The 24,922-nt window shown below is 47.3% G+C and overlaps 1 protein-coding gene across 1 annotated transcript; it reads left to right on the top strand.

Annotated features, from left to right (window-relative positions):
* The first annotated feature begins 12,951 nt into the window (after nt 1-12,951).
* Nucleotides 12,952-19,221, top strand: ARC (activity regulated cytoskeleton associated protein). The gene is made up of 3 exons (XM_040547427.1): nt 12,952-16,288; nt 16,828-16,996; nt 17,416-19,221. The coding sequence occupies exon 1, from the start codon at nt 13,510-13,512 to the stop codon at nt 14,722-14,724; it is 1,215 nt and encodes a 404-aa protein (XP_040403361.1). The 5' UTR covers nt 12,952-13,509; the 3' UTR covers nt 14,725-16,288; nt 16,828-16,996; nt 17,416-19,221.
* The last annotated feature ends 5,701 nt before the right edge of the window (nt 19,222-24,922 follow it).

Genomic DNA, 24,922 nt, shown 5'->3' with positions numbered 1-24,922 from the left:
GAGGCACACAAGCCTCAGTGAGTTCAGTCTAAATTTGCTTTGCGTCAATTACTGGATATTGCAATCCTGCAGTTGTGCTCAGTGTACAAGTCCTGTTACTTTTTGCAGGCTTAATAACATTTGCAGATCCCTCTCTGCCTCCACAAACTCACAGCATTCTGTGCTTTCCCCAGATCTTTCTTTCAAGATGGATCGCCCACTGCCATTTCAACCCATCAAAACTTCATTTTCAGAAGGATAAATCTGATGCATTTGGGAATCACTTTTTTAATAAACATCAATAGACCAGAGGAATAAAATGGATGCTAAGAAAGCAGAAAAAACAACACCAAGAAATCCCTTGGAAAAAAAACAGGTGCATTAAATTGTGTGGGGGTATGTAGGTATATATGTAAGACAATAATACATGAACCAGGTGGCACGTTACCTCATTAACAATCCACTTGTTCTTGCCAAACAGGCTTTGGTGAGATTCCCTGAGAGGTTTCCCAGAAACTCAGAAAATTAGTAGTAAACAACACTTTCTGGGGGTTGGGAAATATTCTCTGAGTCTGCCTAGCATCCCAACCCCCTTCTGAAGTTTCCTGTTTTGCAAAGCATCCAGAAGACATTAGAAAGAAAATTAAGGAACAAAGGAGGGGGAATAAGAAAGGTACATTCAGAATCCACAGTAATCCACTTCACATTGAAAGTATAAGAATGATTCCTTGGACAGTGATAGTATCTTGATGTATAAAATGGGTTTGTTACTTAACTCTGTTGATTCACGCTGTCAGGCACGGGGATGAGGCAGCTGCCAATTTTGATGCCAGGAAGGAATTTTCTCTCCCAGAACAGATTGGCAGGGAATTTACAAAACTGATGGGTCAATAAAAAGGGTCAAATATGGTTATGATGATTATGTGGACAGGTTGGGGTGACATCTCAGAGCACAGCAGCACTATCATGACTCAGTGGTACCAGGCATGCCCCAAAAATCAGTGCACAAACCTTTAGTCTTCTCTCCCTCAGTTCCATTAAACCTGTCCACAAAGGGATGACTTTGGTGGACCAGATGATTAGATGAAGAGCGGGGTAATGACTCTTTTTATATTTTTGTCATCATCTGTTTCACCTATGTTCCTAAAAAGAGCCTAATTGAAGCTCTGTGAGGCTTAGCTGTTGGCTGTTCGGTTTTGTTGTGTTATTTTTCCTGTGTTTCTAAAGAGTGTTTAAAGAACATGTTCCAGCTGCCTGGAAGGAAAAAGCCAGAAAGAAAAAGAGAACAAAGGAAAGCAGTGGAGATATTTAAATGAGATAATTTTAGCTGTTCTAAATGGCACAGGCCACATGCACAAACATTTGCAGAAAGGGAGATGAGGAAGGAAGAGGGAAGAAGTTTTGTGCTGCACAATGAGTCCCCAAATTAAGGGAAGGAAGGTGGGAAGGTGCCCTGTCAGGTGGGAAGGTGCCCTATCGACAGGATCCTACCTAGTAGCTCTTGGGTAACTGACTTCAGAGCCTCACGGGTCTCCTCTGCACTCTACCAGGCCTTGGCACAAACTCATCCAGGCCTGGCAGGACAAAACAGGGAAACCATTTCTTTATGGGGCTGAGTCCCACAGACAGGCACTCTCAATGTGGCAGAAAGGGGGTGGCCAGCCTGGATGATATGAATTCAGATCCCTTCTTGGTCTCAGATCTTGCATCCTAGGTGAACACCTGAGGAGGTCCTTCTTGGTGGGGAGAAGGCTTGGTTGCTCCTTGTGGGATCCTTATGTTTCGTGTGCAATTAAACAGAAACAAGCAGAGAGATAGTGTTAGCTTTCCTGTGAGATATGGGAAATATAGCCTGGGATTTGTATCCTGAAGTTTGAGACTGCCAGGCCTGTATCTCAGTCTGGTCCAATGGATGTTTGGTGAGTTATCTGAAACAGAAAACCTCTTGCGGCAAATGCAAGTTAGAGCATAGTTTGCTATGTGGAGGTCAGAGCTCCTCAGATATGAAGAAGTCACAATTCATCTCCTAGTCAAAAGAGACATTTTGGACCTGGTTTTCCACAGGTCCTCAGAAGGCTGCCTTACCCCTAGACTATTCTGCACAATGTTGCACTCCTTGTTGGTAATGTGACTGGTAAACATGCCCTCTATGTCCTGACTAGGATTTTGAGTGGCGGTTGGTGCTTCCTGAACGACTGCTGGCAGAAGCATGGAGATAAGCTCAGTTTAACACCTGTTAAACATCTGTTTAAAATCTGCTTCTGTTTAACATCTTTGTCGGTGACATGGACAGTGGGATTGAGTTCACCCTCAGCAAGTTTGCTGATGACACCAAGCTGTGTGTTATGGTCGACACACAGGAGGGAAGGGCTGCCATCCAGAGGGGCCTGGGCAGGCCTGAGAGGTGGGCCTGTGTGAACCTCATGAGGTTCAACAAGGCCAAGTGCAAGGTCCTGCACCTGGGTTGGGGCAATCCGAAGCACACATACAGGCTGGCTAGAGAGTGGATTGAGAGCAGCCCTGAGGAGAAGGGCCTGGGGTGTTGGTTGATGAGAAGCTTGACATGAGCCAGCAAAGTGCACCTGCAGGCCAGAAAGACGACCATATCCTGGGCTGCATCAAAAAAATGTGGCCAGCAGGTTGAAGGAGGTGATTGTCCCCCTCTGCTCTGCTCTCATGAAACCTCTCATGAATCCCTCAGCACAAGAAGGGCATGGACCTGAAGGAGTGGGCCCAGAGGAGGCCACAAGGATGACTGGAGGGCCGGAGCACCTCTCCTGTGAAGACAGGCTGAGGGAGTTGGGGTTGTTCAGCCTGGAGAAGAGAAGACTCCAGTGAGGCCTTACAGTGGCCTTCCAGTGCCTAAGTGGCCTTCCAGTGCCTTCCAGTGCCTAAAGGGAAGGAAAAGCCCCAGGAAAGCTGGGGAGGGACTCTTTGTCAGGGAGTGTAAAGATAGGACAAGGGGAAATGGCTTTAAACTAGAAGAGGGTAGATTTAGATTAGATATAAGGAAGAAATTCTTTACTGTGAGGGTGGTGAGGCCCTGGCACAGGCTGCCCAGAGGAGCTATGGGTGCCCCATCCCTGGAAGTGTTCAATATCGAGTTGGATGGGACTTTGAACAGCCTGATTTATTGGGAAGTGTCCCTGTCCATGGCAGAGGGGTTGGAATCAGATGACATTGAAGGTCCCTTCCAACCCAAACAATTCTGTGATTCTATACCCTGATCTGATTCCTTTGCCCTCACAAGGCTTAATGTAGCAGACAAGCAGTGCTTTTAACATCCATCACATGCAAACCCTGGGGAGGGGGTTGAAAAAGGATGTTGGAGAGCAAGCAGGGGATGGAAAGCAGGGGGCTGCATCTGTTCATCATGGGGGACAAAAAAACTCCAAATCTTGAGGTTTTCCCCTCTGTCACAAGCTCCCTAACCACTAGCATCCCTCCAGAAAGCCTTGCTGTCTCTGGGCAAAGCAGTGCTACGGGGACCCTATCTCCCTCCCTGATGTAGAGCTTAGGGAGAAGAAAAGAAAGCTGTAACCCACACCGTGACAGGCACCACGCTTGGGGAGCCGTGCCCACAGCACCCTTATTTCAGCATTGTCACCCTGTCCCACTTTCTCCCCCTGAAAGCTCACCTAGCAAGCTGTCTCCCTTCCCCACTTGCAGGAAGGTGGAGGGGGAAAGGCAGGAGCGTGCGGCAGATCCCGTCTCCCTCTCATGCAGCACTGCTCATCCCTTCTGCCTGCTCCCACTCACCCCTTCTCCCCCACAAACCCACCCACCTCCATGTCTCATCCAGGGGCGGTTCAGGGTCCCTTGGGCAGCTGCGGGGATGGATACTAACCTCTGCCAGGCTGCTCTTTAAGGAACCTTGTAATATGGAGCTGTTGCATTTCCCTCCCCTTCCTCCCTGCAGCTAGCCTCGCCTGCTGAATAACCTGACAGAAAAAAAAAGGGGGTGCGAGGTGGGGAATCCAGGCCACCGCGTCCTCCCCCGCAGCGTGGGCTGGTTTTGTGTGGAGAAGGGCAGCGCTGAGGCTGCTGGCGGTGTCAAACGGGGAGAAACAGTGGCAATCAGGAGAGGAGCAGCGGCTCGGTCAGCCAGCCGCCCCTGCATCTCCCCTCAGATCCTTTTCTCTCTCTGTTGCAACGTTCCTATGAGGCCCTGTGGAGGGCTAAATCCTATTGTGCTGGGAGGGAGCTGCCACCGTCTCCCCAGCATCTGCCAGATTGCACACAGGGGCCCTGGATGAGGGCAGAGCTGCTGCTCCCAGCCCCATAGCCCTGCAGCACGACCATCACTCCCCAGGTCACGTCTGAACAACATTCACCCTCCCTGAAAAATCAGCCTTCAGGATTTAGGGACCTTCCCCTAAACTAAGGCTCAAATAACCCTGGCTGCAATTGCAGCCCATGACTATTTATTATTATTATTATTATTATTATTATTATTTTCTTAAATACTGTTATTCTATGTTTATTCTTTATTATTTTTTTTCCCTCCAGTTTTTGGTCATTCAGATGTCAGGGAAACCTGTGGGGAACAAATCTTTCCTGTATCTCTCAGCGGTCTTCTTTCTGGATGGAACCAGCCCTCCTAAGAGATAACCTCCATGAGGAGAAGGGAGGTTTAACTAATTCATGTGGGGAGACACCAGCAAGGAAAAGATTGGTGCTGGGATAACCTGTGTTGCACGTTTGATTTTTATTCCTCTGTCCTTAAAGGGAGCCTCATTCCCTGTGTTCTCCTGTCTTGGAGCAGAGAGAACCACACTTGGGCCCTGCTGTCCCTGCCCAAAATTGACCTTCCAGGTCTCAAGCTTTAAACATGACCTACACGTGCACCTTGAGGCAATGCCCCTTTGAATGCCCCCAAGCACACACCTTTCTCAGTGCAGAGATGTGAAGTCTCTGCAGTGTTTTGCTCCCATGCACCCGTGATTTCCATCCTGAGACCACCAAACATTTTTGTTCAGTGCAGAGGTAGTGGCATACTGGGGAGCTCTGGCATTGTCCCAACATTTTGGGGGAAAATGGAAAGCTCCTAGAGAGCTTTAACCAACAGCTTACTCCTCAGCCACCGCTAGTCCTGATCTAATATGTTTTTAGTGATGTTTGGGGCTTCGTACATTCAGAAAGAAGTAATGAGTACAGTCTACTCCTTGCTTCTCACGTTCCACATCTTCCCTGAGCCTTCCTGCTGTCCCTAATGATCCATCTCTCATTTACAGGGACTTAGAGAATGGAAACGGAAAAGCTGCTTGAATTAGGCTGGGATGAGGATGCGCTGGGCTCCATTCCCCTCAGAAGTGACCTAACATCACCCTTTCTTTTACTAGTGACGCAGACTCCTCGACACCAAGCGAGGCAGCTGCCCTGCTGTTAGCCTGAGCCAAGGGGACACAACTCATGCACTGACTCAAACTGCGGCTCCCCGGCTCCCCGTGGCTAGGAGAGATTAGGAGCTGAAAGCAAAGATGCTTAAGGGAAAGCCTTTGTCAACAACAGTGCCTGGGGGAGAAGAAAATAAGGGAAGTAGCCTAGAAGAAGAAAAGCAAAAGGAAAAATGTAAAAAAAAAAAAAAAAAAAAAAAAAAAGGCAAATCAAGTAAACACTGAGAGATACAATTGCTGAAAATGGGTAAGTGGTGGTCTAGTTTATGACCTCATGGTGGCACGGCTGTGAGATCAACTAGCTGAGAACTGACAGGTGTCAGCATGCAAAGCTCTGGAGATAGGGGTTTGGCTGGTGACAGCAGCCTGGTGTCCTTCTGTAACCATGGAAAGCCCCATGGCCCTTTGGTGCTTTTTGACAGAGCCCACTGCAAAGAGCCAGATGCATGAGAGCATCCTGTATCCACCATCAAAGGAGGATGTGGCGAGGAAATCACTCTCCAAACACTACAAGAAAAAAAAAAAAAAAGAAAAGTAAACAAAGTTCCCCCAAATGAGTTGAAATAATGCATTTACCTTTTCCTCTCATTTTAGGAGTGTCCTAGCAAGGACATGACCTGGGTTGATAGCCCTACACCAAACTAGGCAGAGCATAACTTTGAACCTGCCTAGGGTGCTGTCTGAAGACACCTATGTGGCCAAATCCTGCATTGTCTGGGGTGGGCAGCTTTGAAAATTCTTTGGGATTTCAGTGTGAGTGAGGGCAAATAAAGCATTTAGGGGAGTTTATGTGTATCTACGTGTCTATTCTGTAAGACAACAGCAAATTCATCCTTCAGACAGAGAAGAGTATTTTTGGATGAATAGGAGATTGAACTCTATAATTTTGCAGATGAAAGGATTTGGACTCAAACACAGAAACAAATCCTGTTTAGTTGGTCCCCAATATTAATCTGGAGCTCTCTAACACAGGTTGGGGACGTCAGCCATAGGGAAGTCAATAAGAGATTTGAGAATAAGGGTGGCATGCTGGTGTCCAAACGCTTTTGTTACCATTGCACATCTTGGAGAATTCCTACAATAACTTGTCCAAAGACGCTCTGAACCTTCTCTGAATCTGGACCTGTTTTCTCTGAGCACTCCTGAGCTGACTTTTGGGTTCCTCCTCAGGGGACAGGGCTGTTGCCACAGCAGGGCAAGGAATATGGGGTAGGGTAGGAGTATGCAGTGTGATGAGAAAAAGGGGTTGTGGTGGCTTCTCAGTGGGACTGGTTGGTAACAACCACATCAAGGAATTATTTCTGTAACAGACCCCTAGAAGGATCCCGTGGCTGGGTGTTGGGATCATGTTGGGAAGAAAGGTCAGCAGCACGTGAAGCCAAACTTACCTCAGGAATACCCCATTGCTTTTCCCTCCCCACATCCCATAGCTAAGAGTCTGCAGCTCAGAAATCTTCCAGGGAGTCAGCCCAGCTCCTCTGGTGGAAAACCAGGTTCCTGTCACCCCTAATGCCCTTCCCACCTGCCCTAGTCAAGGAGGAAAAATCCGTATAGGTGCTGGGAAAGTGAAAAAGGAGTTTAATGCAGTTTCACCCCATGGGAACAGCACTCTGTCTCCAAGGGAGCTGGAGTAGGAGCAGGAACAATCTGGAACAGTCTCAGCCACCCTCTTCCTCATCGAGGTCCCTCATGGTTGCACAGCTTCCCCTGGTGGTTTGAAGTCACAACCATCTGCCACCAACAAGGGCAATGTCCCATTTTCTTATGTGTTTGAGATCCCTCGGTGCTCCTCTACCATCACTAGACCTCATCTGACCCCATACCCAGATAAAAATGGTAAAGCAGATCCAAGCCTGCAGGGGAGGGTGGGACCAGCTCCCAGGACCACAGGTACCCCTTGGATCAGCATGGGTGCATGGTCCTGGCAGACAGTGAGGAGCTCAGGTTCTCCCTGGGGCAGTGTGCTGGGAGGAGAACCAGGGCTGTGTGCTTTGCAGCCACCCCACCACTTTTCTTTATTTAGCAGACCTGTGATCCACAGGGTTTACTGCTGAGGAGGAGTGAAAAAACACTAAATTCAGAAACTTTTACTAGATCGCTCAGAGGGCACCCTGAATGGAGACAGGGTGGGAAAGAATCGAGAGTGAGGGCAAATGTGGTCCAGATTCAGCTCTCAGCCACGTGACATAAAGGCAGCTGGGATTTTCATCATAAACCAGGTCTGAATCAGGCCTTTAGATATGGAGATTTCTTGTTTTGCTAGCTTCACATGTACACTACCCGCTCATCAGTGATATGAATGGGAGGAAATTGAAGTTAATATGGAAATGTCTATTTGTGTTGACCCTGTGAAGGTTCTAACAGCCAACACCAAAGTTCTGGTTTGTACAGTGAAAATACTGATGCCTTCTTTGACTTGCTTGATTTAATTTCAGGCACACTTGAGGAGGTAAATGCAGCACACAGAGGCACTCATTAACATTTCCTCTGCCCAGTTAGGAAACAAAAATAACAAAGATCCCGTTAAATAAAGGGGAAAAAAAAGAAGGCAGAAGATATTTTTAGTCTAAAAACAAAGCATTCTATCATCCCCACAAAGGAGGGCTTTTCAGAGGAAAAGAAAATGGAGAGAACTTGCGCAGTCCTCCGCACCAGAAGGAGTGGCACTAATAATAATTATTAGGATTTTTGTTAATATTGGTAGCAGAGTGCCCTCAGCTCACTGCTTGTTTCCCGACCTTCCCAGCATGTGACGTGTGGGTCCCAGCCGTGGAGGACAATGGGTGGCTGCGCCGGGTGGGCAGGAACAATGAAGCCACTGACGCGAACTGTGTTTTGAAAGCGAAGCTCTGCGTTGTGAGAGCTAGCTTCAATGCAATAAAGTGTTCCAGGGATGGAGGTGGTTGAATAGAGACATGTGGTGTAAATAAAACGTGTTATTATTATTGTTTTATATATATATATATATATATTAAAAAGACCAATACTTTGGTTTCTCTTTGTTTTCTTTCCTTCTTGAGGATTTTGCTACCGGAGAAACAAATGGCTGGCTAGCTTTTTGTGGTAACCTATAGGAAGATCAATAGGGATTGAAAGGGCATGGAGGCGGAGGGGAGGAATTGTATTTTTTTTATTTAATTTTTTTTCCCCTTCTAGAAAGAGAAGGCATTTCTGGAAGTGAAAAAGAAAATTCTAGCACAGCAGCTATAGGTTGACAGCAAATCCCTTGTTCACCAGTGGAAGAAATGAGTCCCTGCAAGGGTATGGGGTTAATTGCACACTTGCTTTCACACTTCTACCTTGAGACTCTTCACACAGTCCTTGGTTAAGGATGGGGCCCTCCAGACAGTGATTCAGAGAAGGAAAGCAGTGCACAGCATGGTGTATAACCAGGGGGGGACCCTGGCATTGCAGCAGGTTAACACAGCACCCAGCAGAGCTTTTCTGAGGATAAGACACTAAAGGAGTGCATAACTCTGCTGCCCCATAAACTTCCCCGAGCCCTGAGATCCTCCCATTTCACTGACCCACCTGGCTCACAGGTCAGGCTCATCCCCCTGAAATGGCATGTCCTGCCATGAGATAGAATCAGGAAGGCAAAACACCTGTGCAAGTGGGGCAGCAAAGGGATGTGAATTCCACCAATTTTGGGAGCAGTGAATCCTCAGCAAAGCTTTCGTGTGATGGCACCATGGAAGGGTGCAGTGCTGGCTATGGCTCAGTGACCCCTTTTTCTGGTCCCCCTCCCTGCAGTGGGGTTTTGTGTGGCTGCTCAATGCCATGTGCTCTTCTGTCTGCCTGTAATTAGTCTGTCAGCTTTTCTCTTTCTCTTTCCTCATGCTTTGGGCCTGATCCTAATCTCCTGTGCCTTAACGCTGTTCAGGAAGCTCTGTAGAGACAACCCACACTGGCAGCACCCCTGCTGAGCTGAGATGTGGCTTTTGCTGCTTTCTCTCCATTCCTTCTTTCTGCTCAGATGTTTTGGAGGAAATTATCCCTGCTCAGTGCTCCCCCTTTCCCTTCCTCATTTGGCACCTCGCTTTTCTTTCTTCTTGCCCCCTCTCATCTCCTAAATCCAGTGACAACCCAAAGCACCCCAGACCACATCCTCCTTCAGCCATCCCACTGCTGGTTCCTCTGAAATTAGCTGCCTGAAATTAGCCAGACAGTGAATTTCAACAGGAGTCTGGCTGTCTCCTTGTGAAGCCACAGGATAAAGATGCTGTGGCAATGAAATCCTCCTTCCCAGCCTGCCCCAGTCCATGGCTAGTGTTCCTCCATGCCCGTCTGTCTGTCTGTACCATGAAATTGTCTGTCTGCACCATGAAATTGTCTGTCTGCCTCAGACTGCCTTTCCTTGTCAGCTCTCAGTGCTCTCCCTCCTCCCTTCTCTTCCGGCTCCCCTCTCTCCTCCTCCTCTACCCACGCACTTTACTTTAATTAGAAGTACAATGAAAATTCTTATCACTATGTCTTAATCAGCAAGACATTCCCCAGCAGGTCCAGAAGGAAAACCCCCGTTCCTCCTCCCCTCTCCGGTCTCCCCCACCACCACCCCCACATAGATTAGGAGGACAGCTCGGTGGAAAGGGTACAGGAGGAGGTGAACCTAGAGACCTGGACAAGCTGGAGCAAAAAGGCCAACAGAAACCTTCTGATGTTCAACAGGGATAAGATATTCAGAATCAAAGTCCTGTACCTGGGAATAAAGAGTCCCTGGCAATGACTCTGGCTGGAGATCAAAAATGGATCTGGGAGTGCAGGGGGTCAGCTAGCTGAGCATGATCCAGCAGTGTGTCCTGGCAGCAAAATAGGGTATCCTGGGCTAAGGGAGCATAAGCACAGCCAGGAGATCAGTGGAAGTCATTAACACCCTCTACTCGAGATGTATTTCTATCTATCTATATATTTCTATCTGTTTCAACCACCTTTGGGCCCCTCAGTACGAGACATCAATCAACAGGACCAAGTTCAGCAGAGGCCAGTGAGATGGCCAGGGATGAAGCACTTGTTGGTGCCTGGTGTGTGACCAGCTTGTTCCTCCTGGAGAAGGGATGGCTTTGGGGGAGAATCAAACAGTGTTCCCCCTGTATCTGTGGGGAGGTTATCTAGGAGAAAAAAACTCTTCACAGAGGTGGTTGGTGAGAGGACATAAACTGAAACAAGATACATTTGGATGTAAGGAGGAATGTCATCCATCTGAGGACTGTCACAAGTGGAGCAAGTTGCCCAAAGAGCTCTGTATAATCTCTGTCCCTTGGGCTTTCCAGATGTGTCTGGATAAGGTCCTGAACAACCTCATCTGACCCTGTAGCTGACCCTTCCTGGAGCGGGAAGCTGGGCTAAAGACCTCCTGAGGTGACTTCCAGTCCTAATTATCCTGTGACCAGACCTAAGTGCCAAGTGATGCCATTCAGACCTTGGTGAATCCCCCCAGCATGAAACCTAAGGGAGAAGATAAAAAGGGAGAAGACAAAAAATAAAAATAAAAAATAAATTAAAAAAATTACCAGGGGATGGAAAGGGACAGATATGGTGGAGCAGTTTTCACAGCCAATTCATCCCAGACTCTGGCATTTGATGGTACAAACCGAGGTTGAAACCGTGTCTTCCTACAAAGCTAAATCCAGCCTATAACCTGTCCCCATCCACAGTCAGTCTCTTAAGGGCCATTTCTGGGGATTCTGGGTGAAAATCTTTCTGGAGAACAACCTTACTTTAATCCAGAGATAAACAGATTACACAGTCTTTCTTAGTTCCTGTGATCTCTTACAGGCAAGGCAGATTTAAGGAGGATTCTCTAGGGTATAGGGACCACAGCAGAAAAGGCTTCAGATCTGTCCCAAACCCTCAGATGATCCACATCTGACCCTTTCTGAACACACAGATGTACAAACCTCTCACAATCAGGAAACCTGGATGAAAGTGGAAAAATAAGGAAGACATAGGGCATAGCAGTCTCCTGGTCACATTCCTAACATGATATGTGTGGGATAAAGTGGCACTGGGAGGGTCTGCTGGGTTAGGAATCCTGGGTTTCCAGCCTTAGATTTTGTCCCCTTCCCTTCCCACTGGCACTCCCCACCTTAACCCAGCCACACAGCCCTTCTATGCTAGCTTGCTGCTGCCCCAGATAACCCTCCTGTTTCCCCTTACAGCCATATGGCAGAAGTATTTGCCCATTTGCTGTTACCACATCACCTGGCAGGGAGCAGACATGCATTTTCCTGTAGCACATGGATATGGGGAGCAAGGGACTCCTGACCCCCTGTCCCTCATGTCCTTCTTTGGACCATACAGCTTAAACACTGCTTGTTTGCTCCCAGAGGACTTTATTTTGACTCTGTTTAGGGGGTCACTGACACCCCCTTTCTGCAGGACCTCACTGAAAAACCACCCATCACCTCTGCCTTTTACATTTACCAGTCTGGCTGGAGTCCCTCTGGAGGACATGTGGCAAGGAGCCACGGAAGCGGGGACCCATCCTAAGACAGCCTGGCACACTGCCCATCACCTTGAAGCAGAGGCAAGGCACCTCCTCGCTGGCACTGAGCGTGAAACCCCTTTTTAGGTGATATCCATGAATCAGCATCCTGCTGCCTCCGGTCACTGTCATCAGGAGGGAACAAGAAGCCCCGGATGTCCTCAGAACCTCTCTGAGGAGGTTCCGGTGGGGAACTCTCTCGGATTAGGGAATCCTTTATCTCTGGCTTATATAAGTTCCCGGGTCTCCTTTTATGGTTGGCTTTTCCTGCTTTGTCAAGAGCGGAGAACAAATGTGGCTTCATCTGCGCTTGTGGGTTGGCTAACTGATTAAGCATCTGATTCAAGCTAAGTACGGAACAGGCTTTTGATGGGCGGATTTAATTCGGTGTAAAAACCAGGATGCCATCCCCCTCCCTGACCGAATATTCTCAAGATAGAGGTCGGTCTGCTGCAATTAAGCACTGGGGATGACTCCCACCCACCAGTGGTTTAGAAAGTCCAGAGTGCCCCAATTTGCCCTGAGGTGTCTTCTTTGAATGCTTCCCCCTCTCCTTCCCCCCTCCTCTTTTTTTTCCCTCTCTCTCTCTCTCTTTTTTTTTTTTTTTTCCCTGCTGAATTTCCACCATTTCCAAGCGTGTGCAATAGGAGTGAGCAGCTTAGTGTGTGTGTGTATGCATATGAGGGCGTGCGGGGGGCCCGTGGGCGTCTGGCTTGGGGTGACACACCAAATTCCTCCTCATCTCCCCCCCCTGCGAGCCCTGCCAGGGGAAGCATGCTAATGATGACCTTGCTGAGTAAATAGTTGTGGAATGAATAAGTGTTTTTCCTGCAATCCGAAAGGCGGAAGGTGCGATTACTCATCCATCTCTCCAACTGTCTCCAGCACCTTTCAAGTGCATCTCGCGTCGAGTCTGGGGGCGTACGGGAGGGGGTGGGAAGCGAGGGGAGGCTGCCAAGATCTGGGTTGCCACAGACACCGGCCTCGCTTCTCCTCCAATGAACGCTGTGCCGAGAGTGCAGGAGGAGGCAGGGCACCACCCACATGTTGAGCTGTGCGGGGTATAAGTAGATGGAAGTGCCTGGACTAGTGGCAGTTCAGGCAGGGAAGAGAAGCAGCTCCTTGCATCTCTAGTGAAAGCGCTTTTGACTCGCCAAGTTTACCGGAGAAGAAATCATCAGGATTTCTTTTTTTTTTTTTCTTTCTTTCTTCTGCGGCAGCTTCCAGCCTCTGTGTGCATCGCTGTGTGTTTCAACCGAGCGGGGACTCTTCATCGTTCGAGATTCTCAGCTCCGGACGAGCAGGTAGCAGGCACGCGTTTGGGGCTGGACATCTTAGCCAACTCCTTTCCTCATTCCTGGAGGATCCTGGCTCTCTCTGGGACACCCTGAGCACGTGAGACAGGCGTTTCCAGCAGGGCACTGGGAGAAATTTGCCTACAACTCTCTCTGAGATCCACGGGGACCGAGCAGCTCACTCTGCGGTGATATCTGATTTGGTTGTGTTTGTGTCGAAAAGTCCTTTGACGGGGGTTTAGAAGTGTCTGTGTGTCTTTTGGGAAGTGTTGCAGTGGGGGTTTTGAGAGCAGGCTTTAGTGCCGGGGCTTACAACCCAGTTTCTTCTGTGTTTGACACTTGTACGGTAGGAGCCATGCAGCTGGATAATGTCACCAACGCGGGCATCCACTCCTTCCAGGGGCACCGTGGAGTGGCCAACAAGCCCAATGTGATCCTACAGATAGGGAAATGCAGGGCGGAAATGTTGGAGCATGTCAGGAGGACCCACCGGCACCTCCTGTCTGAGGTCTCCAAGCAGGTGGAGCGCGAGCTGAAGGGCTTGCAGAAATCGGTGGGGAAGTTAGAGAACAACTTAGAGGACCACGTCCCGACCGATAATCAGAGATGGAAGAAGTCCATCAAGGCCTGCCTGGCCAGGTGCCAGGAGACCATCGCCCATCTGGAGAGATGGGTCAAGAGAGAGATGAATGTTTGGAAGGAGGTCTTTTTCCGTCTGGAGAAGTGGGCAGACCGCCTGGAGTCCATGGGGGGCAAATATTGCCCTGGGGAACACGGCAAGCAGACTGTGTCCGTTGGGGTGGGAGGCCCAGAGATAAGGCCAAGCGAGGGGGAGATTTATGACTATGCCCTTGATATGAGCCAAATGTATGCTCTGACCCCTCCTCCTGGGGAGGTGCCCAGCATCCCCCAGGCCCATGATTCCTACCAGTGGGTCTCCGTGTCGGAGGATGCTCCAGCCTCCCCAGTGGAGACCCAGGTCTTTGAGGATCCCCGGGAGTTTTTGAGCCACTTGGAGGAATACTTAAAGCAGGTGGGTGGGACAGAGGAGTACTGGCTCTCTCAGATCCAGAACCACATGAACGGCCCAGCTAAAAAGTGGTGGGAATACAAACAGGACTCTGTCAAGAACTGGGTTGAGTTCAAGAAGGAGTTCCTGCAGTACAGCGAGGGGACTCTGACTAGGGATGCTATCAAAAGGGAGCTGGATCTACCCCAGAAAGAGGGCGAGCCCCTGGACCAGTTCCTCTGGCGCAAGAGAGACTTGTACCAGACCCTGTATGTTGATGCTGATGAGGAGGAGATTATCCAGTACGTGGTAGGCACCCTCCAGCCCAAACTGAAGCGCTTCTTGAGTTACCCCTTGCCCAAGACCTTAGAGCAGCTGATCCAAAGAGGGAAGGAAGTCCAAGGCAACATGGACCACTCCGACGAGCCTAGCCCACAGAGGACCCCCGAAATTCAGTCAGGGGACTCTGTTGAGAGCATGCCTCCCTCAACCACCGCCAGCCCCGTGCCCAGCAATGGGACACAACCCGAGCCCCCTAGCCCTCCAGCTACTGTCATATGAGCTAGTCCAACAGAGATGGCAATCTGGGTTACGTGAATGGGAGAAGGGGGCGTATTTAGGAAACTTCTCCTTGGAGAGAGGTTCCGGCTGAGCCGCGACACGAGGTGTGCTCAGTCCAACAGCCCATAGCAAAGGAATTAACTTTGCTTGTGGGGGGAGGGAGGCGAAGGGGGAGAGGCAACCTTAGGATGTGGTTGCACACCTCACCCGAGCCACGCCATACGGTGGTGCCGGGGATGCTGCTTGCACCACTGTGGGGGACGGACAATTTTATAAGACCCATGACAAGAAACCAGAGACAATTCCCAACTTCAGAAGCAGCCGCTTGGCACTGGCGGCTTTCAAGGACTTCTGACGAGTGCAGCTATTGGCTGAGGGTTCCTACCCATCTGGATCTCTCCTCCTTCCCCCCTCCCTCTCGTGAAGAGGTTCTGAGAGGACATCTTTCTTTTGACCCTCACCCATTTCTAATTTACCGCTGGGCTTCTGTTTACTTGGCAATCTCCTGTTCTGTCTTGCTTTAAAGGATAAAAGATTTTATTTATTTATTTATTTTGTTTAATTAAGAGGAAATCCTATGACTTCAGGAAATGAAAACCTTAAGAATCTGGGCAATGTTTAGTGCTTTTAATTTCAGTGCACCCAATACCTGCTTTAATGTTTTTCCTCCCAAGAGGCTGGTTTACTCCTTATCTTAGTTTCTGCTCACTCCAATCAAAGCTACTGCAGTGCAGTAGCAAATTTCACCCTTTCTCTGTGCATTACACTGTGCATTCAGCAGTAAACAGAGTTTCAAATTAAATTCTGGGTTATTTTATTGAAGGGAGAACCTGTCTCCTTTCAGAGAAGGGAGGGTGTCAAGGTGGAGAAAGCAAACAACAGAGCTATTTTGAGAGGGTGGTGGGGGGGGGGAGTTAGAGGAAACAAATCCTTATACATTGAATGAAACAAACAAACACAGCCAAAATTCAGAGCAAAATATCCCCAGAGCAGCAAATCGTGTCCATGCTGATGTGTGGAGACAACAGGAACTTTTGCCATATAAAAGCAAATCAAAGTGAAGAGAAGAGCTGTGTGTCCCAGCACAGCCTCAGCCTGTGTATCAGGAAGAAGAATTTCTGCTTTCACAGACAGACTCAAATGCTCTTGGAAAGCCTGGCACCTCTGTCATCTGAGGACAAAGAGTTGCCTGTTCACATAGAACTTTCTACAACAGCCCCTTTGCCATGGATGGAGATGGACTTGGACTCGGTGACATTTTCCATGGTGAGACAGCAATGCTCAGCATTCACCTTGCTTTGACCAAGGCCTGATGGTAGGACATTGAGAAGAAATTGCTGTAAGATGCAGGAAGTTTGGCTCTTCAAAACCTCTTGAGGCTGGACACATCTTGAGCATCATCTGCATTCACCACCAGACCAAATAAGCAACACCTCTGCAAGATGTACAGCAGGGATGCAGAGACAGGAGTGTCCCTGGGATGTCCCCGGCACCACAACAGCAGCGATGTGTGACCCCGGCGGCTTAGAAGGCCTTTGGCATACCTCCTTCCAAGAGGCTGAAGGTAAGACAACTTTCTGACGTTGTCCTCTCTGCACTCCTCAGGCCTAAATTAGTCTTAGCCTGTCCAGCGGGATCCTTGCAGTGGGATACTTGGGACAGGAGCATTGTAAGTGGCAGACTAGGGCATGGAGGAAAAAAGGGAGGGACAACCAAAGGGAAATAAAATACAGTGAATAGGAAAATTTTCCAAACAGGACAGTATCTTACACTTTCTAATTACTATAGGGAAGGAATGGGAAGGAACTGGCCCATGAAGCCATGGGCTTGAGTGCCCAGCAGTGACAACACATCACGGGGCTATTCACAGCCCAGAGGAGATGAACCTCTGTTCCGCATCCTTGCCTAGAAGTGAGTCAGTGTCAGGAGGAGTGAGGGCTCTCCCCTCACTTTTTCAGAGTGAGTTAGCTTGCAGTGGCTGTGTCTGCAGAAAGAAGGGAGCAGTTCTCACGAATGACCTGGGAATGAGTGGTGGAGGAGTGGGTGTCAGTGCTGAGGATGAGCTGGCCCTGCATTACAAACATTATCTTCTCTTGATTACAGTGACTCACTCAGAGCCTCCTCTGAGAAGAAATCACTTCATGGTGCTCAGGACTCGGAAGGAAAGCCAAAGAGAAAAGATTTCAAAACCAAGGATTCAACATGGGACCTGCTGCCAGGATCCCCAGCTGCCAAGTGCCAGATCCCCTGCCTGAATGAAGGCCTGGCACAGGTAATTACCTCCCATCTTACCCCTGAGAGCCTTTCTTAGCCTCCCCAGTGTCCTCAGGCAAGATATGGGATAGCCCAGGTGCAAATATCTGGGCTGGTCTTGGGACCTCAGACCCGATGGCTACAAGGGGCTGGCACAATCAGATAGGTGGGATTTCAGCTTAATGTGGGAACACAAGCACCAGCCCCAGTGATTAGTGTTCTGGGGACAGAGACTGTCCTGCCTTCCTTTCTGCTGGACCTCTGGCAATCCTTAGACACCACTGCCTAGCGGGACCTCCAGGCCCAGGCACATGGTGGGCACACCAGCTGAATATTAACCTATATCCAGAAAAATCCCCAGTATTCTCTGTAGAACTTCTTTGGAGACCTTGGAAATCTAACTTGAGTTGCTCCATTTTTTTTTTTTTTTTCTAACAGAGACTCCTGCTGCTGTTGCTGAGTTTCCTCCTCTGTGCCCAAGACACCTGCTTTCCCAAGTGAGAAGCAAGTGCTGCTGAAAGACAAGAGGGCAAAATATGCACCAAAGAGCCAACCATGCCGTGCAATGTTGTATTCAAGATGCTGAGAGCCGGAATGAAAGTGGGAGCCATTTCCAACAGGGTGAGGAAAAGGCTGAGCTGGTCCAACTAGTCCAACAACAGAAGAAAGTGATGAGAATGAAGAGAGAAACCAAGAGAAAAGATAAACCAAGAGAACCGGGTCTGGGCTTTGGGGACAGCAAGGATGCTGGACTTGTACCGACTGTCTGTTGAGATGATGCCATACCTCTGCAGTTTGGGGCCACTGGGACTCACCTAAAGAAATCTTCACTAGATTATCAGATTAAAACAAAAACACTTTCCTGATTAACTTTGCAAAGTGACTGACCCTCCCTAGGCTACAAACCCTCCACGCTGTTAAGGCTGTAACTCATTTTTCCTGAGTCGAGGGTCGCTTCATTTCATGCGGGTATCAGTTTTCAAACCTCAAACAGCTCTGGAGGTTCGGAGAAGCATCCTGGGGTCCAGATGCTTGTCTGAACTACCTGAGCCTGCACAACTGGGCCAGCTGTCTTGCCAAAAGGGACACTTGTGAGACAGCAGGAGCTTCCTGGATCTGCATGGGCTACAGTTACTGCAAGAAGCGGTGCTCTTGTGGTGGCTTTAGCGTGACTGCTTCCATACAGACCCAGGGAGCACAAAAGGTGCATGAGAGACAACAGCTTGAGTGAGTTGAACCAAGCCTTTTTGCAAGACAGCTTTGGTTCACATCTCATTTGAAGGGATCCCGTTGGTTCCTCTCTCTTCCAGAGCCAAGGGTCCCGGGTATGCGTGTGCGCGTCAGTGCGGGTGTGCATGTGTCGAGTGATCAGATCCACCTAACCAAATTCTGTGGAGTTTTGTTGAATTTGAACCAAGCCAACGGGACGTCATGCACATTCCAACATTGCTCAGCCAAAAATGTCCAGGACCAGAAAATTATGTGAAACTATGTTAAAGCAGACTTCATAGGTATCATCCCAAGGTCAAAATGAAGTTTGATTTTGAGGTGCTTAATTTCCACAGTCCCTCTCAAGGGACCTGACTGCCTCAATGGGTATTTTCAATGTCCATAGACTTTCCTGCCTTTTCTATGAGTTATCCTGCCTGAACTACTTGATTATATGGCCCTGAGCTTTGTACATTTTCCACTGACTTTGTGGAGTGTGCACAACTGAACGCCCTTGGCTGGTTTTATTTCAGTTATTGCTCCTAGCTGATTGGAGCTTTACTTGTAGCACCCTGGTTTATATTACCAGCTTCTCCAGGAAGGACTGGTAGTTTGTTTTCCTGGGGTAGAGTCACGTGAATGAAGTGTGTATGTGCTGTGTCTGTGAAACTTTAGCAGATTTCAACCACTGGAGATTTTTTTTTTCCTTAGGTAATTTTACATTTGACTCTGACAAAACTACTTTAGAGTTTTTATTTTTACTAGAAATATTAGTAATTCAAACAACCTTGTACAAAAGGCAAACTCATTGAATCACTACAGGTTATAGGGGTTGAAGCCAAAAGGTCTTTGTAAGCCGACATCACTTGCTCTAGATCTGACTGTATCAGGCAGTTATTCCTCATGTGTCATGTTGGAGTTACAAGATCACACCAAGCCACTAGAACCTGTCAATAGAATAGTGCTACACTTTATTTGCTATTGTAGCAAAGCCTTTTGTAGATTTATACAATAAAACTTTGAAATATCTGCTTCAATTGCTTTGTGCCTTGCTTTTTGGTCTTTCTGTCTTGGTTCATGGGGGACTCAAGTATCTATAGCACTCTGAAGATGTATTCTTGTCAGTTGTTTGGGTTTATTTGAGTCATTAAATCTCACTTCTCAGCAAAAGCAGATGACTAACATCAAAATGAAAAGTACTGGGCCTTTGGAGAGGAGGGTTTGGATGTGGATATGGAGGTGTTTTAAGAGGGGTTGTTTAGCCTTTCAGATTGAGCCAGGTGGTGGCCCAGGAGGCTGGGAGACACAGGACTGGATTGTTCAGTCCTTGGGTACAGCTAAGAGAAAGTCAAATAAAACATAGAGCAATCACATTCATACCCATGCCTGAGAGGTAATTTGCATGGATGAGCAAGTTGGGGCAAGGTAAAGAAATTGCTAGGCCTGAATCAGCTCTACCTGATATCCAAAGGGACCTTAGCACTCAGAAGAGCCAACACTCAGCAGCACAGATATCCTGGAGCTGTTATCAGGTTAGTGCTTTGCTACATGTTGTATTCCCCTACAGCAGGGATAAGGGATATTTTCACTTCCTTGGGTTCTTTACCTATAAAATACCTCCAGGTCATCAGGACCAGGGGAAGGGAACATGGCAGGGGAGATACCTCAGAGAGTTTTGAACTGAACTGAGTATTTCTGCAATGGTCTGGGCTCAAAGATCTGACCCCAAAGACCTTCATCCCATGGGGTACATGACTCTGCTCTACCTCTGCATCTCCCTTTTCTTCTGAAAAGGTTTTGCTAAATCATGTGGATTTAGTCCCCACTCCCTGCTCTGTCCCTGGTCTCCCCCCAGCAAGAAGGACTCTAGGACAAACAATGTGGGGTGCAGTGTTGCAGCAGATAGCATGCACTTGGATTGGTCAATAGGAGAAACAGATTCATTTATTTCACAACAGGCACTAAAATGTGTATTGCCAAATGCACCTCCCAGGCATTCATTTTGCTCTCAGGTTGGAAAGGCAGGACATGGTCCAGTGGCGAAAGATGACTATAAGCCAGCTGCTAACCCTTGTGTCTTCAGGTCATTCAACCACAAACTCAAGTGTGAGAAAGTTTAAAGATATAATCTGAGTACACAGCTGAATCTCCACCCTTGTGCCCTCAGCTTCTGTCAATGGTAAAGAGGTGAAAAACCATTGAGGAGTCAAACTAGCAACATGAGAGCAGACAGAGTCATCCCATGCTGGGAGAGGATAGGAGAAAACTGGACAGGAGAACAAGGTTAGACTTTGCAAGGTCTATGGACATGGCCAAAAGGCTGAGTCTCCTGCAAGGACCAACCCCCTGTCTTGCAGAGTGAAAAGCAGGAGCAACTCAGCTGGAGGTGCTGAGCTCTTCCAGCAGAGGGGGGCAGAACTCCACTCTACACTGTGGGAATTAAAATTAAAAACCACTATAGAAGAGAATAATCATCCTCATCATTGTTCATCCCCGCACTGCACACTCCCACAGCTTCAGCAATGCAAGATACATGGTTGCTTTGCTGGAGAAGGTTTAAGGGCAAGGAGAAATAGAGCAATGAGGGACAACAGGAGGAGGCGTGGAGGACTGATGGCCAAGTTGCAGTGGAGGAAGATGGGTGGGATGAGCATACCATGCCAAGGGAGGTGGGAAAGGTGGATGACCCTGGGGAACACCTGACAGCGTCAGATGAACTCAGAAGCTTTCCATTTTTGTTGCAGATCCTTCTGGATTTTATTTTATTTTATTTTATTTTATTTTATTTTATTTTATTTTATTTTTTTCCCTGACAGCTCCAGCTTAAAATCCAAGAGATTCACTGGATCTACACCTCCTTTTAATGAAGAAATGACTTATTACTACTCCTAACTCCATCAATAGGGAGTCACCTGGGACACATATAGTCCAGCAATGGATGAACTGCCTCAAACTAATGGAAACCCTCTCCAAAATCCAAGTGGGAACAATCCCTGTGTTTGCTGGGGCATGAACCAAAATGCAGAGCTATTCAGAAATGTTCTTCCACTGGTGGAGAAGGAATGTGGGATCGGACACATAAAGAATTGAAAAAAAGTCACTAATTCATTCTTGATAATCCTTTTCCCTCTCCTTCCCTTCCCTTCCCTTCCCTTCCCTTCCCTTCCCTTCCCTTCCCTTCCCTTCCCTTCCCTTCCCTTCCCTTCCCTTCCCTTCCCTTCCCTTCCCTTCCCTTCCCTTCCCTTCCCTTCCCTTCCCTTCCCTTCCCTTCCCTTCCCTTCCCTTCCCTTCCCTTCCCTTCCCTTCCCTTCCTTTCCTTTCCTTTCCTTTCCTTTCCTTTTCCTTTCCTTTCCTTTCCTTTCCTTTCCTTTCCTTTCCTTTCCTTTCCTTTCCTTTCCTTTCCTTTCCTTTCCTTTCCTTTCCTTTCCTTTCCTTTCCTTTCCTTTCCTTTCCTTTCCTTTCCTTTCCTTTCCTCTCTCTTTATCATAGCTATGAGTCCCTTAATTTGCTTATTCAGGGCAATTAAAAAAGTGGTGAAATTTACTTTCTCAGAGCATGGCATTCACATATGTAATAAGTGTTCTCCCTTTCTTTCCCCTTTCACTTTTTTTTTTTTTTTTTTTTTTTTTTTTTTTTTTTTTTTTAATCAAAGTGATTGCACCGGTCAGTCATGTAAATCATATTTATTGACTCCTCAGGCAGGCGTGTGTTTATGCACAGCCTAACTGCTCCCCTGGAGCCACTCTTTCCAGCAAAGCAATGTGTAATTAGGGAAGCTGTGAAACTTTCCTTATTGGCACAATCAGCTCTAATGGCTCCACTTACCGTGTCAATACGATGCTCTGGTGAGCTCTGGGCGCTCACTCTGATAAAGTAGCTGGACATTATTTTAGCCCTATTCCCACAGATACTACAAGTAGGCATTGCAGGCAGGTGACATGCTTTTTACAGCCGATACCTAATCACTAAAAATAGAAAGGAGGATTGCTAGGTGCAAAATGGTGCTCATTTCAGCAAACTGTTTTAGCTGAAAAAGTGCAAGTGATAATTTTCTAAGGGACAACCATTTTCGTTACTTTTTAGGCTACATTTCTGAAAGTGATCATGTGGTGTCAGTGTGTGTTTCCACCTTTCCCCTTGCAAACTTAATAACTTTTAACCAGCTAGCTGCATCACTCACAAACAGAGGCTTCCAAAATCACTAAAAGCCTGTATGCTTTTGATAGGGAGTTGTTGAACAGAGGACAGTTGTTCCATTGTTCCCACATAGCCACAGACAGAATGTGATCATCTAACACTACATGTAAAAGTATTCAAACAAAAGCCGTAAGTCCACAGAAAATCGGACTTCATTTAGTCCTGAAGCTTACAGAACCACTTGCTGGTATTTAGTGTGTGGGATTTGTTTCCTTTTTTTTGTTTTGTTTTGTTTTGTTTTGTTTTTCCTAAAGGAATAATATCATGACATTTTAAAAAATAACCTGTTTGACTTTTTGTTTCTAAACAGCTCTTCTTATAAACTGACTTTTAATTGAAAAACAAAAACAAACAAACAAACAAAAAAAGACAGAAAGGTAAGAAAACTCAAAGACAATGGAATTCATTTTTTCAGGACTCAGAGGCATGTCGTGTTTGCTTTTTTCAGCTCCAGTTTGATCCATTAAGTCATTAGGAGGATTTCTCTTCTGACTTCAGCTCACCCCATTTTGTGCAGTCCTGATCTGACTACTGAATTTACACGGCATCCACTATTTCACTCACTGCAAATAATACACTCCGTGTGCTTCTATGTTTCACTCTTCAGTGAGGCAGGATTTTCTGAACATCATAGGAAGAGTGGGAATCCCTTCCTTAACCAAAATGAGGAACAATTCCTCTTTGCAACCAGAATTACAGAGCCCAGGACACACACACACGAAGGCTTAGAAAAACATTCAATGGAGGGTTCAAACTACTTTCAGCTTTGACACCAGCACAAGCCAAACTTAAGATTGTTACCTTATGTCTGAGCTCATCTTGGGCAGTGATATCAGTGCAATCCTTCAAGTGGTCTGTGTTGATGTTCACTTATACCCTGCCGAGGAGTTCAGGGTCCATTTGAGATCATCTCAAACCAGAAACAGAGGGAAAAAGAACAATGGGAACTGCTGACAGGCTCTGGGTGGTGAGACTGCACACATTGTGCTGTGGAGAGAGATGTAGACTAACATTGCTAAGAAAGTTTGTGGTTGGGATTTTCATATCCCACCTTCTTAGGATCGCATCTATGCCCTACACACCTCATGTACTCAACTCCCTCCAGGTATTCCCACTACCCATATTGTGGCTAAAGAGAATATGACAATTATTGCATAAAAGAGACCTCAATGGAGTCAGGCACAATAAATACCAAAAAAGCCTTCTTTTTCACCTTTGTTATTCAGGTACCCATTTCTTGCCTGGAAATATGCTAAGATCTGAGTTCACCCCAAGGACCACCCTGTGTCTAGGCAGTTTTGGGGGCTAGCATGGTTAGACCACCAGTATAACGTTGGCCAGCAACACCCAAAGAGCTTGAAGACCATTAGCACAATTCATTTGATATGGTAGCTGGCAAGCATTACCTACATAATAAGCTTCTTCCCAAACATAGAGACAAGGGGTAACTTTAACACAAACATGAAGGAAGATCTGACCCCTGTGTAATGTCACAGGATGACCTGTGACTACCCATGTAGACATCATCATGGTGGGTAGAACTTGGCAGGCCTCAAGGCCTCATGTACATCCAGTTTGTTTATGTGCTCTACAACGTGGTTCTTCTCCAAGAACAGATCCATATCCAAGCCATTTAGGCACTGAATGACTTCTCCAGACAGTGAAAGACCAATAGCTGTGTTTTCACAATCTACTCGCCTGTCAGTACTAGTACTAGTACTAGTGCCACTGAGGACACCTGGGGTATGGTCTCTTTCTGGTTTTCCCTGGGGAGGGAGATGTATACAGTGGAGGGAGAGATTTATGAAATGATGAAGAGTGAAGGAGGGTAAAGGCAGAAAGAAAAAATTGGCTGCAGACACCTTTTATTCACATATGCCCCCCATTGAGATACCATTTGCTTTGCACACATCCACCATGTAAATCCTTCTCATTTTATAGGTAGGGAAACTGAGCTATGGAGAGGAATATTTGTCAGTGTTAGAAGCAGACAACAGCGTAGGGTTTCCCAGGATAGTATCTCCATTACTACTCTGTGCTTTTGCTTCTCAGGTGTCATTTTCCTCCACAATCACTCTCACTTGTTTCTAATGGCCAAGGATCATAAATCTCCTTGGAATCAAGTAAAAACTGGGCCCTAAATTACCCTGTTCCAAAGTCTTTCACCTCTGAGGTGTCCTCTACACAGAGACTTGCAGAAAAGCAAATCCAAACTGAGTCAAGGCATTGTGTATGAAATTGCTTGGAAGACTTTAAGCCCTGTAGCTTCAATCTTGTTCAGAATTAAGGTGACTAATGCAGTGTGGCTCACTTCCTTTTGGCTTGATCAGACAGGCAGGTCTAGAGGTGAATTAAGCCTGGCTAAATTAACATCTCTTTTGATCCCTGTTAGGTTTGTCCAGAGCAAGCATTTAGGCCAGCTTATGCTACCTGCCATAGAAGTTAAAACCATTAGCTTTTCTGCACATCTCTGTACAGGCAAATGCTGCAGTGGGTATGGTACTTCTCTGCCTTTCAGACCCATGAGGAGGGCATGGTT

The sequence above is a fragment of the Cygnus olor genome, chromosome 2 (genome assembly GCF_009769625.2).
Source record: "Cygnus olor isolate bCygOlo1 chromosome 2, bCygOlo1.pri.v2, whole genome shotgun sequence".
NCBI lineage: Eukaryota > Metazoa > Chordata > Aves > Anseriformes > Anatidae > Cygnus > Cygnus olor.
Note: the sequence above shows the minus strand (reverse complement) of the source record. Positions and strands in the feature narration are given on the sequence as shown.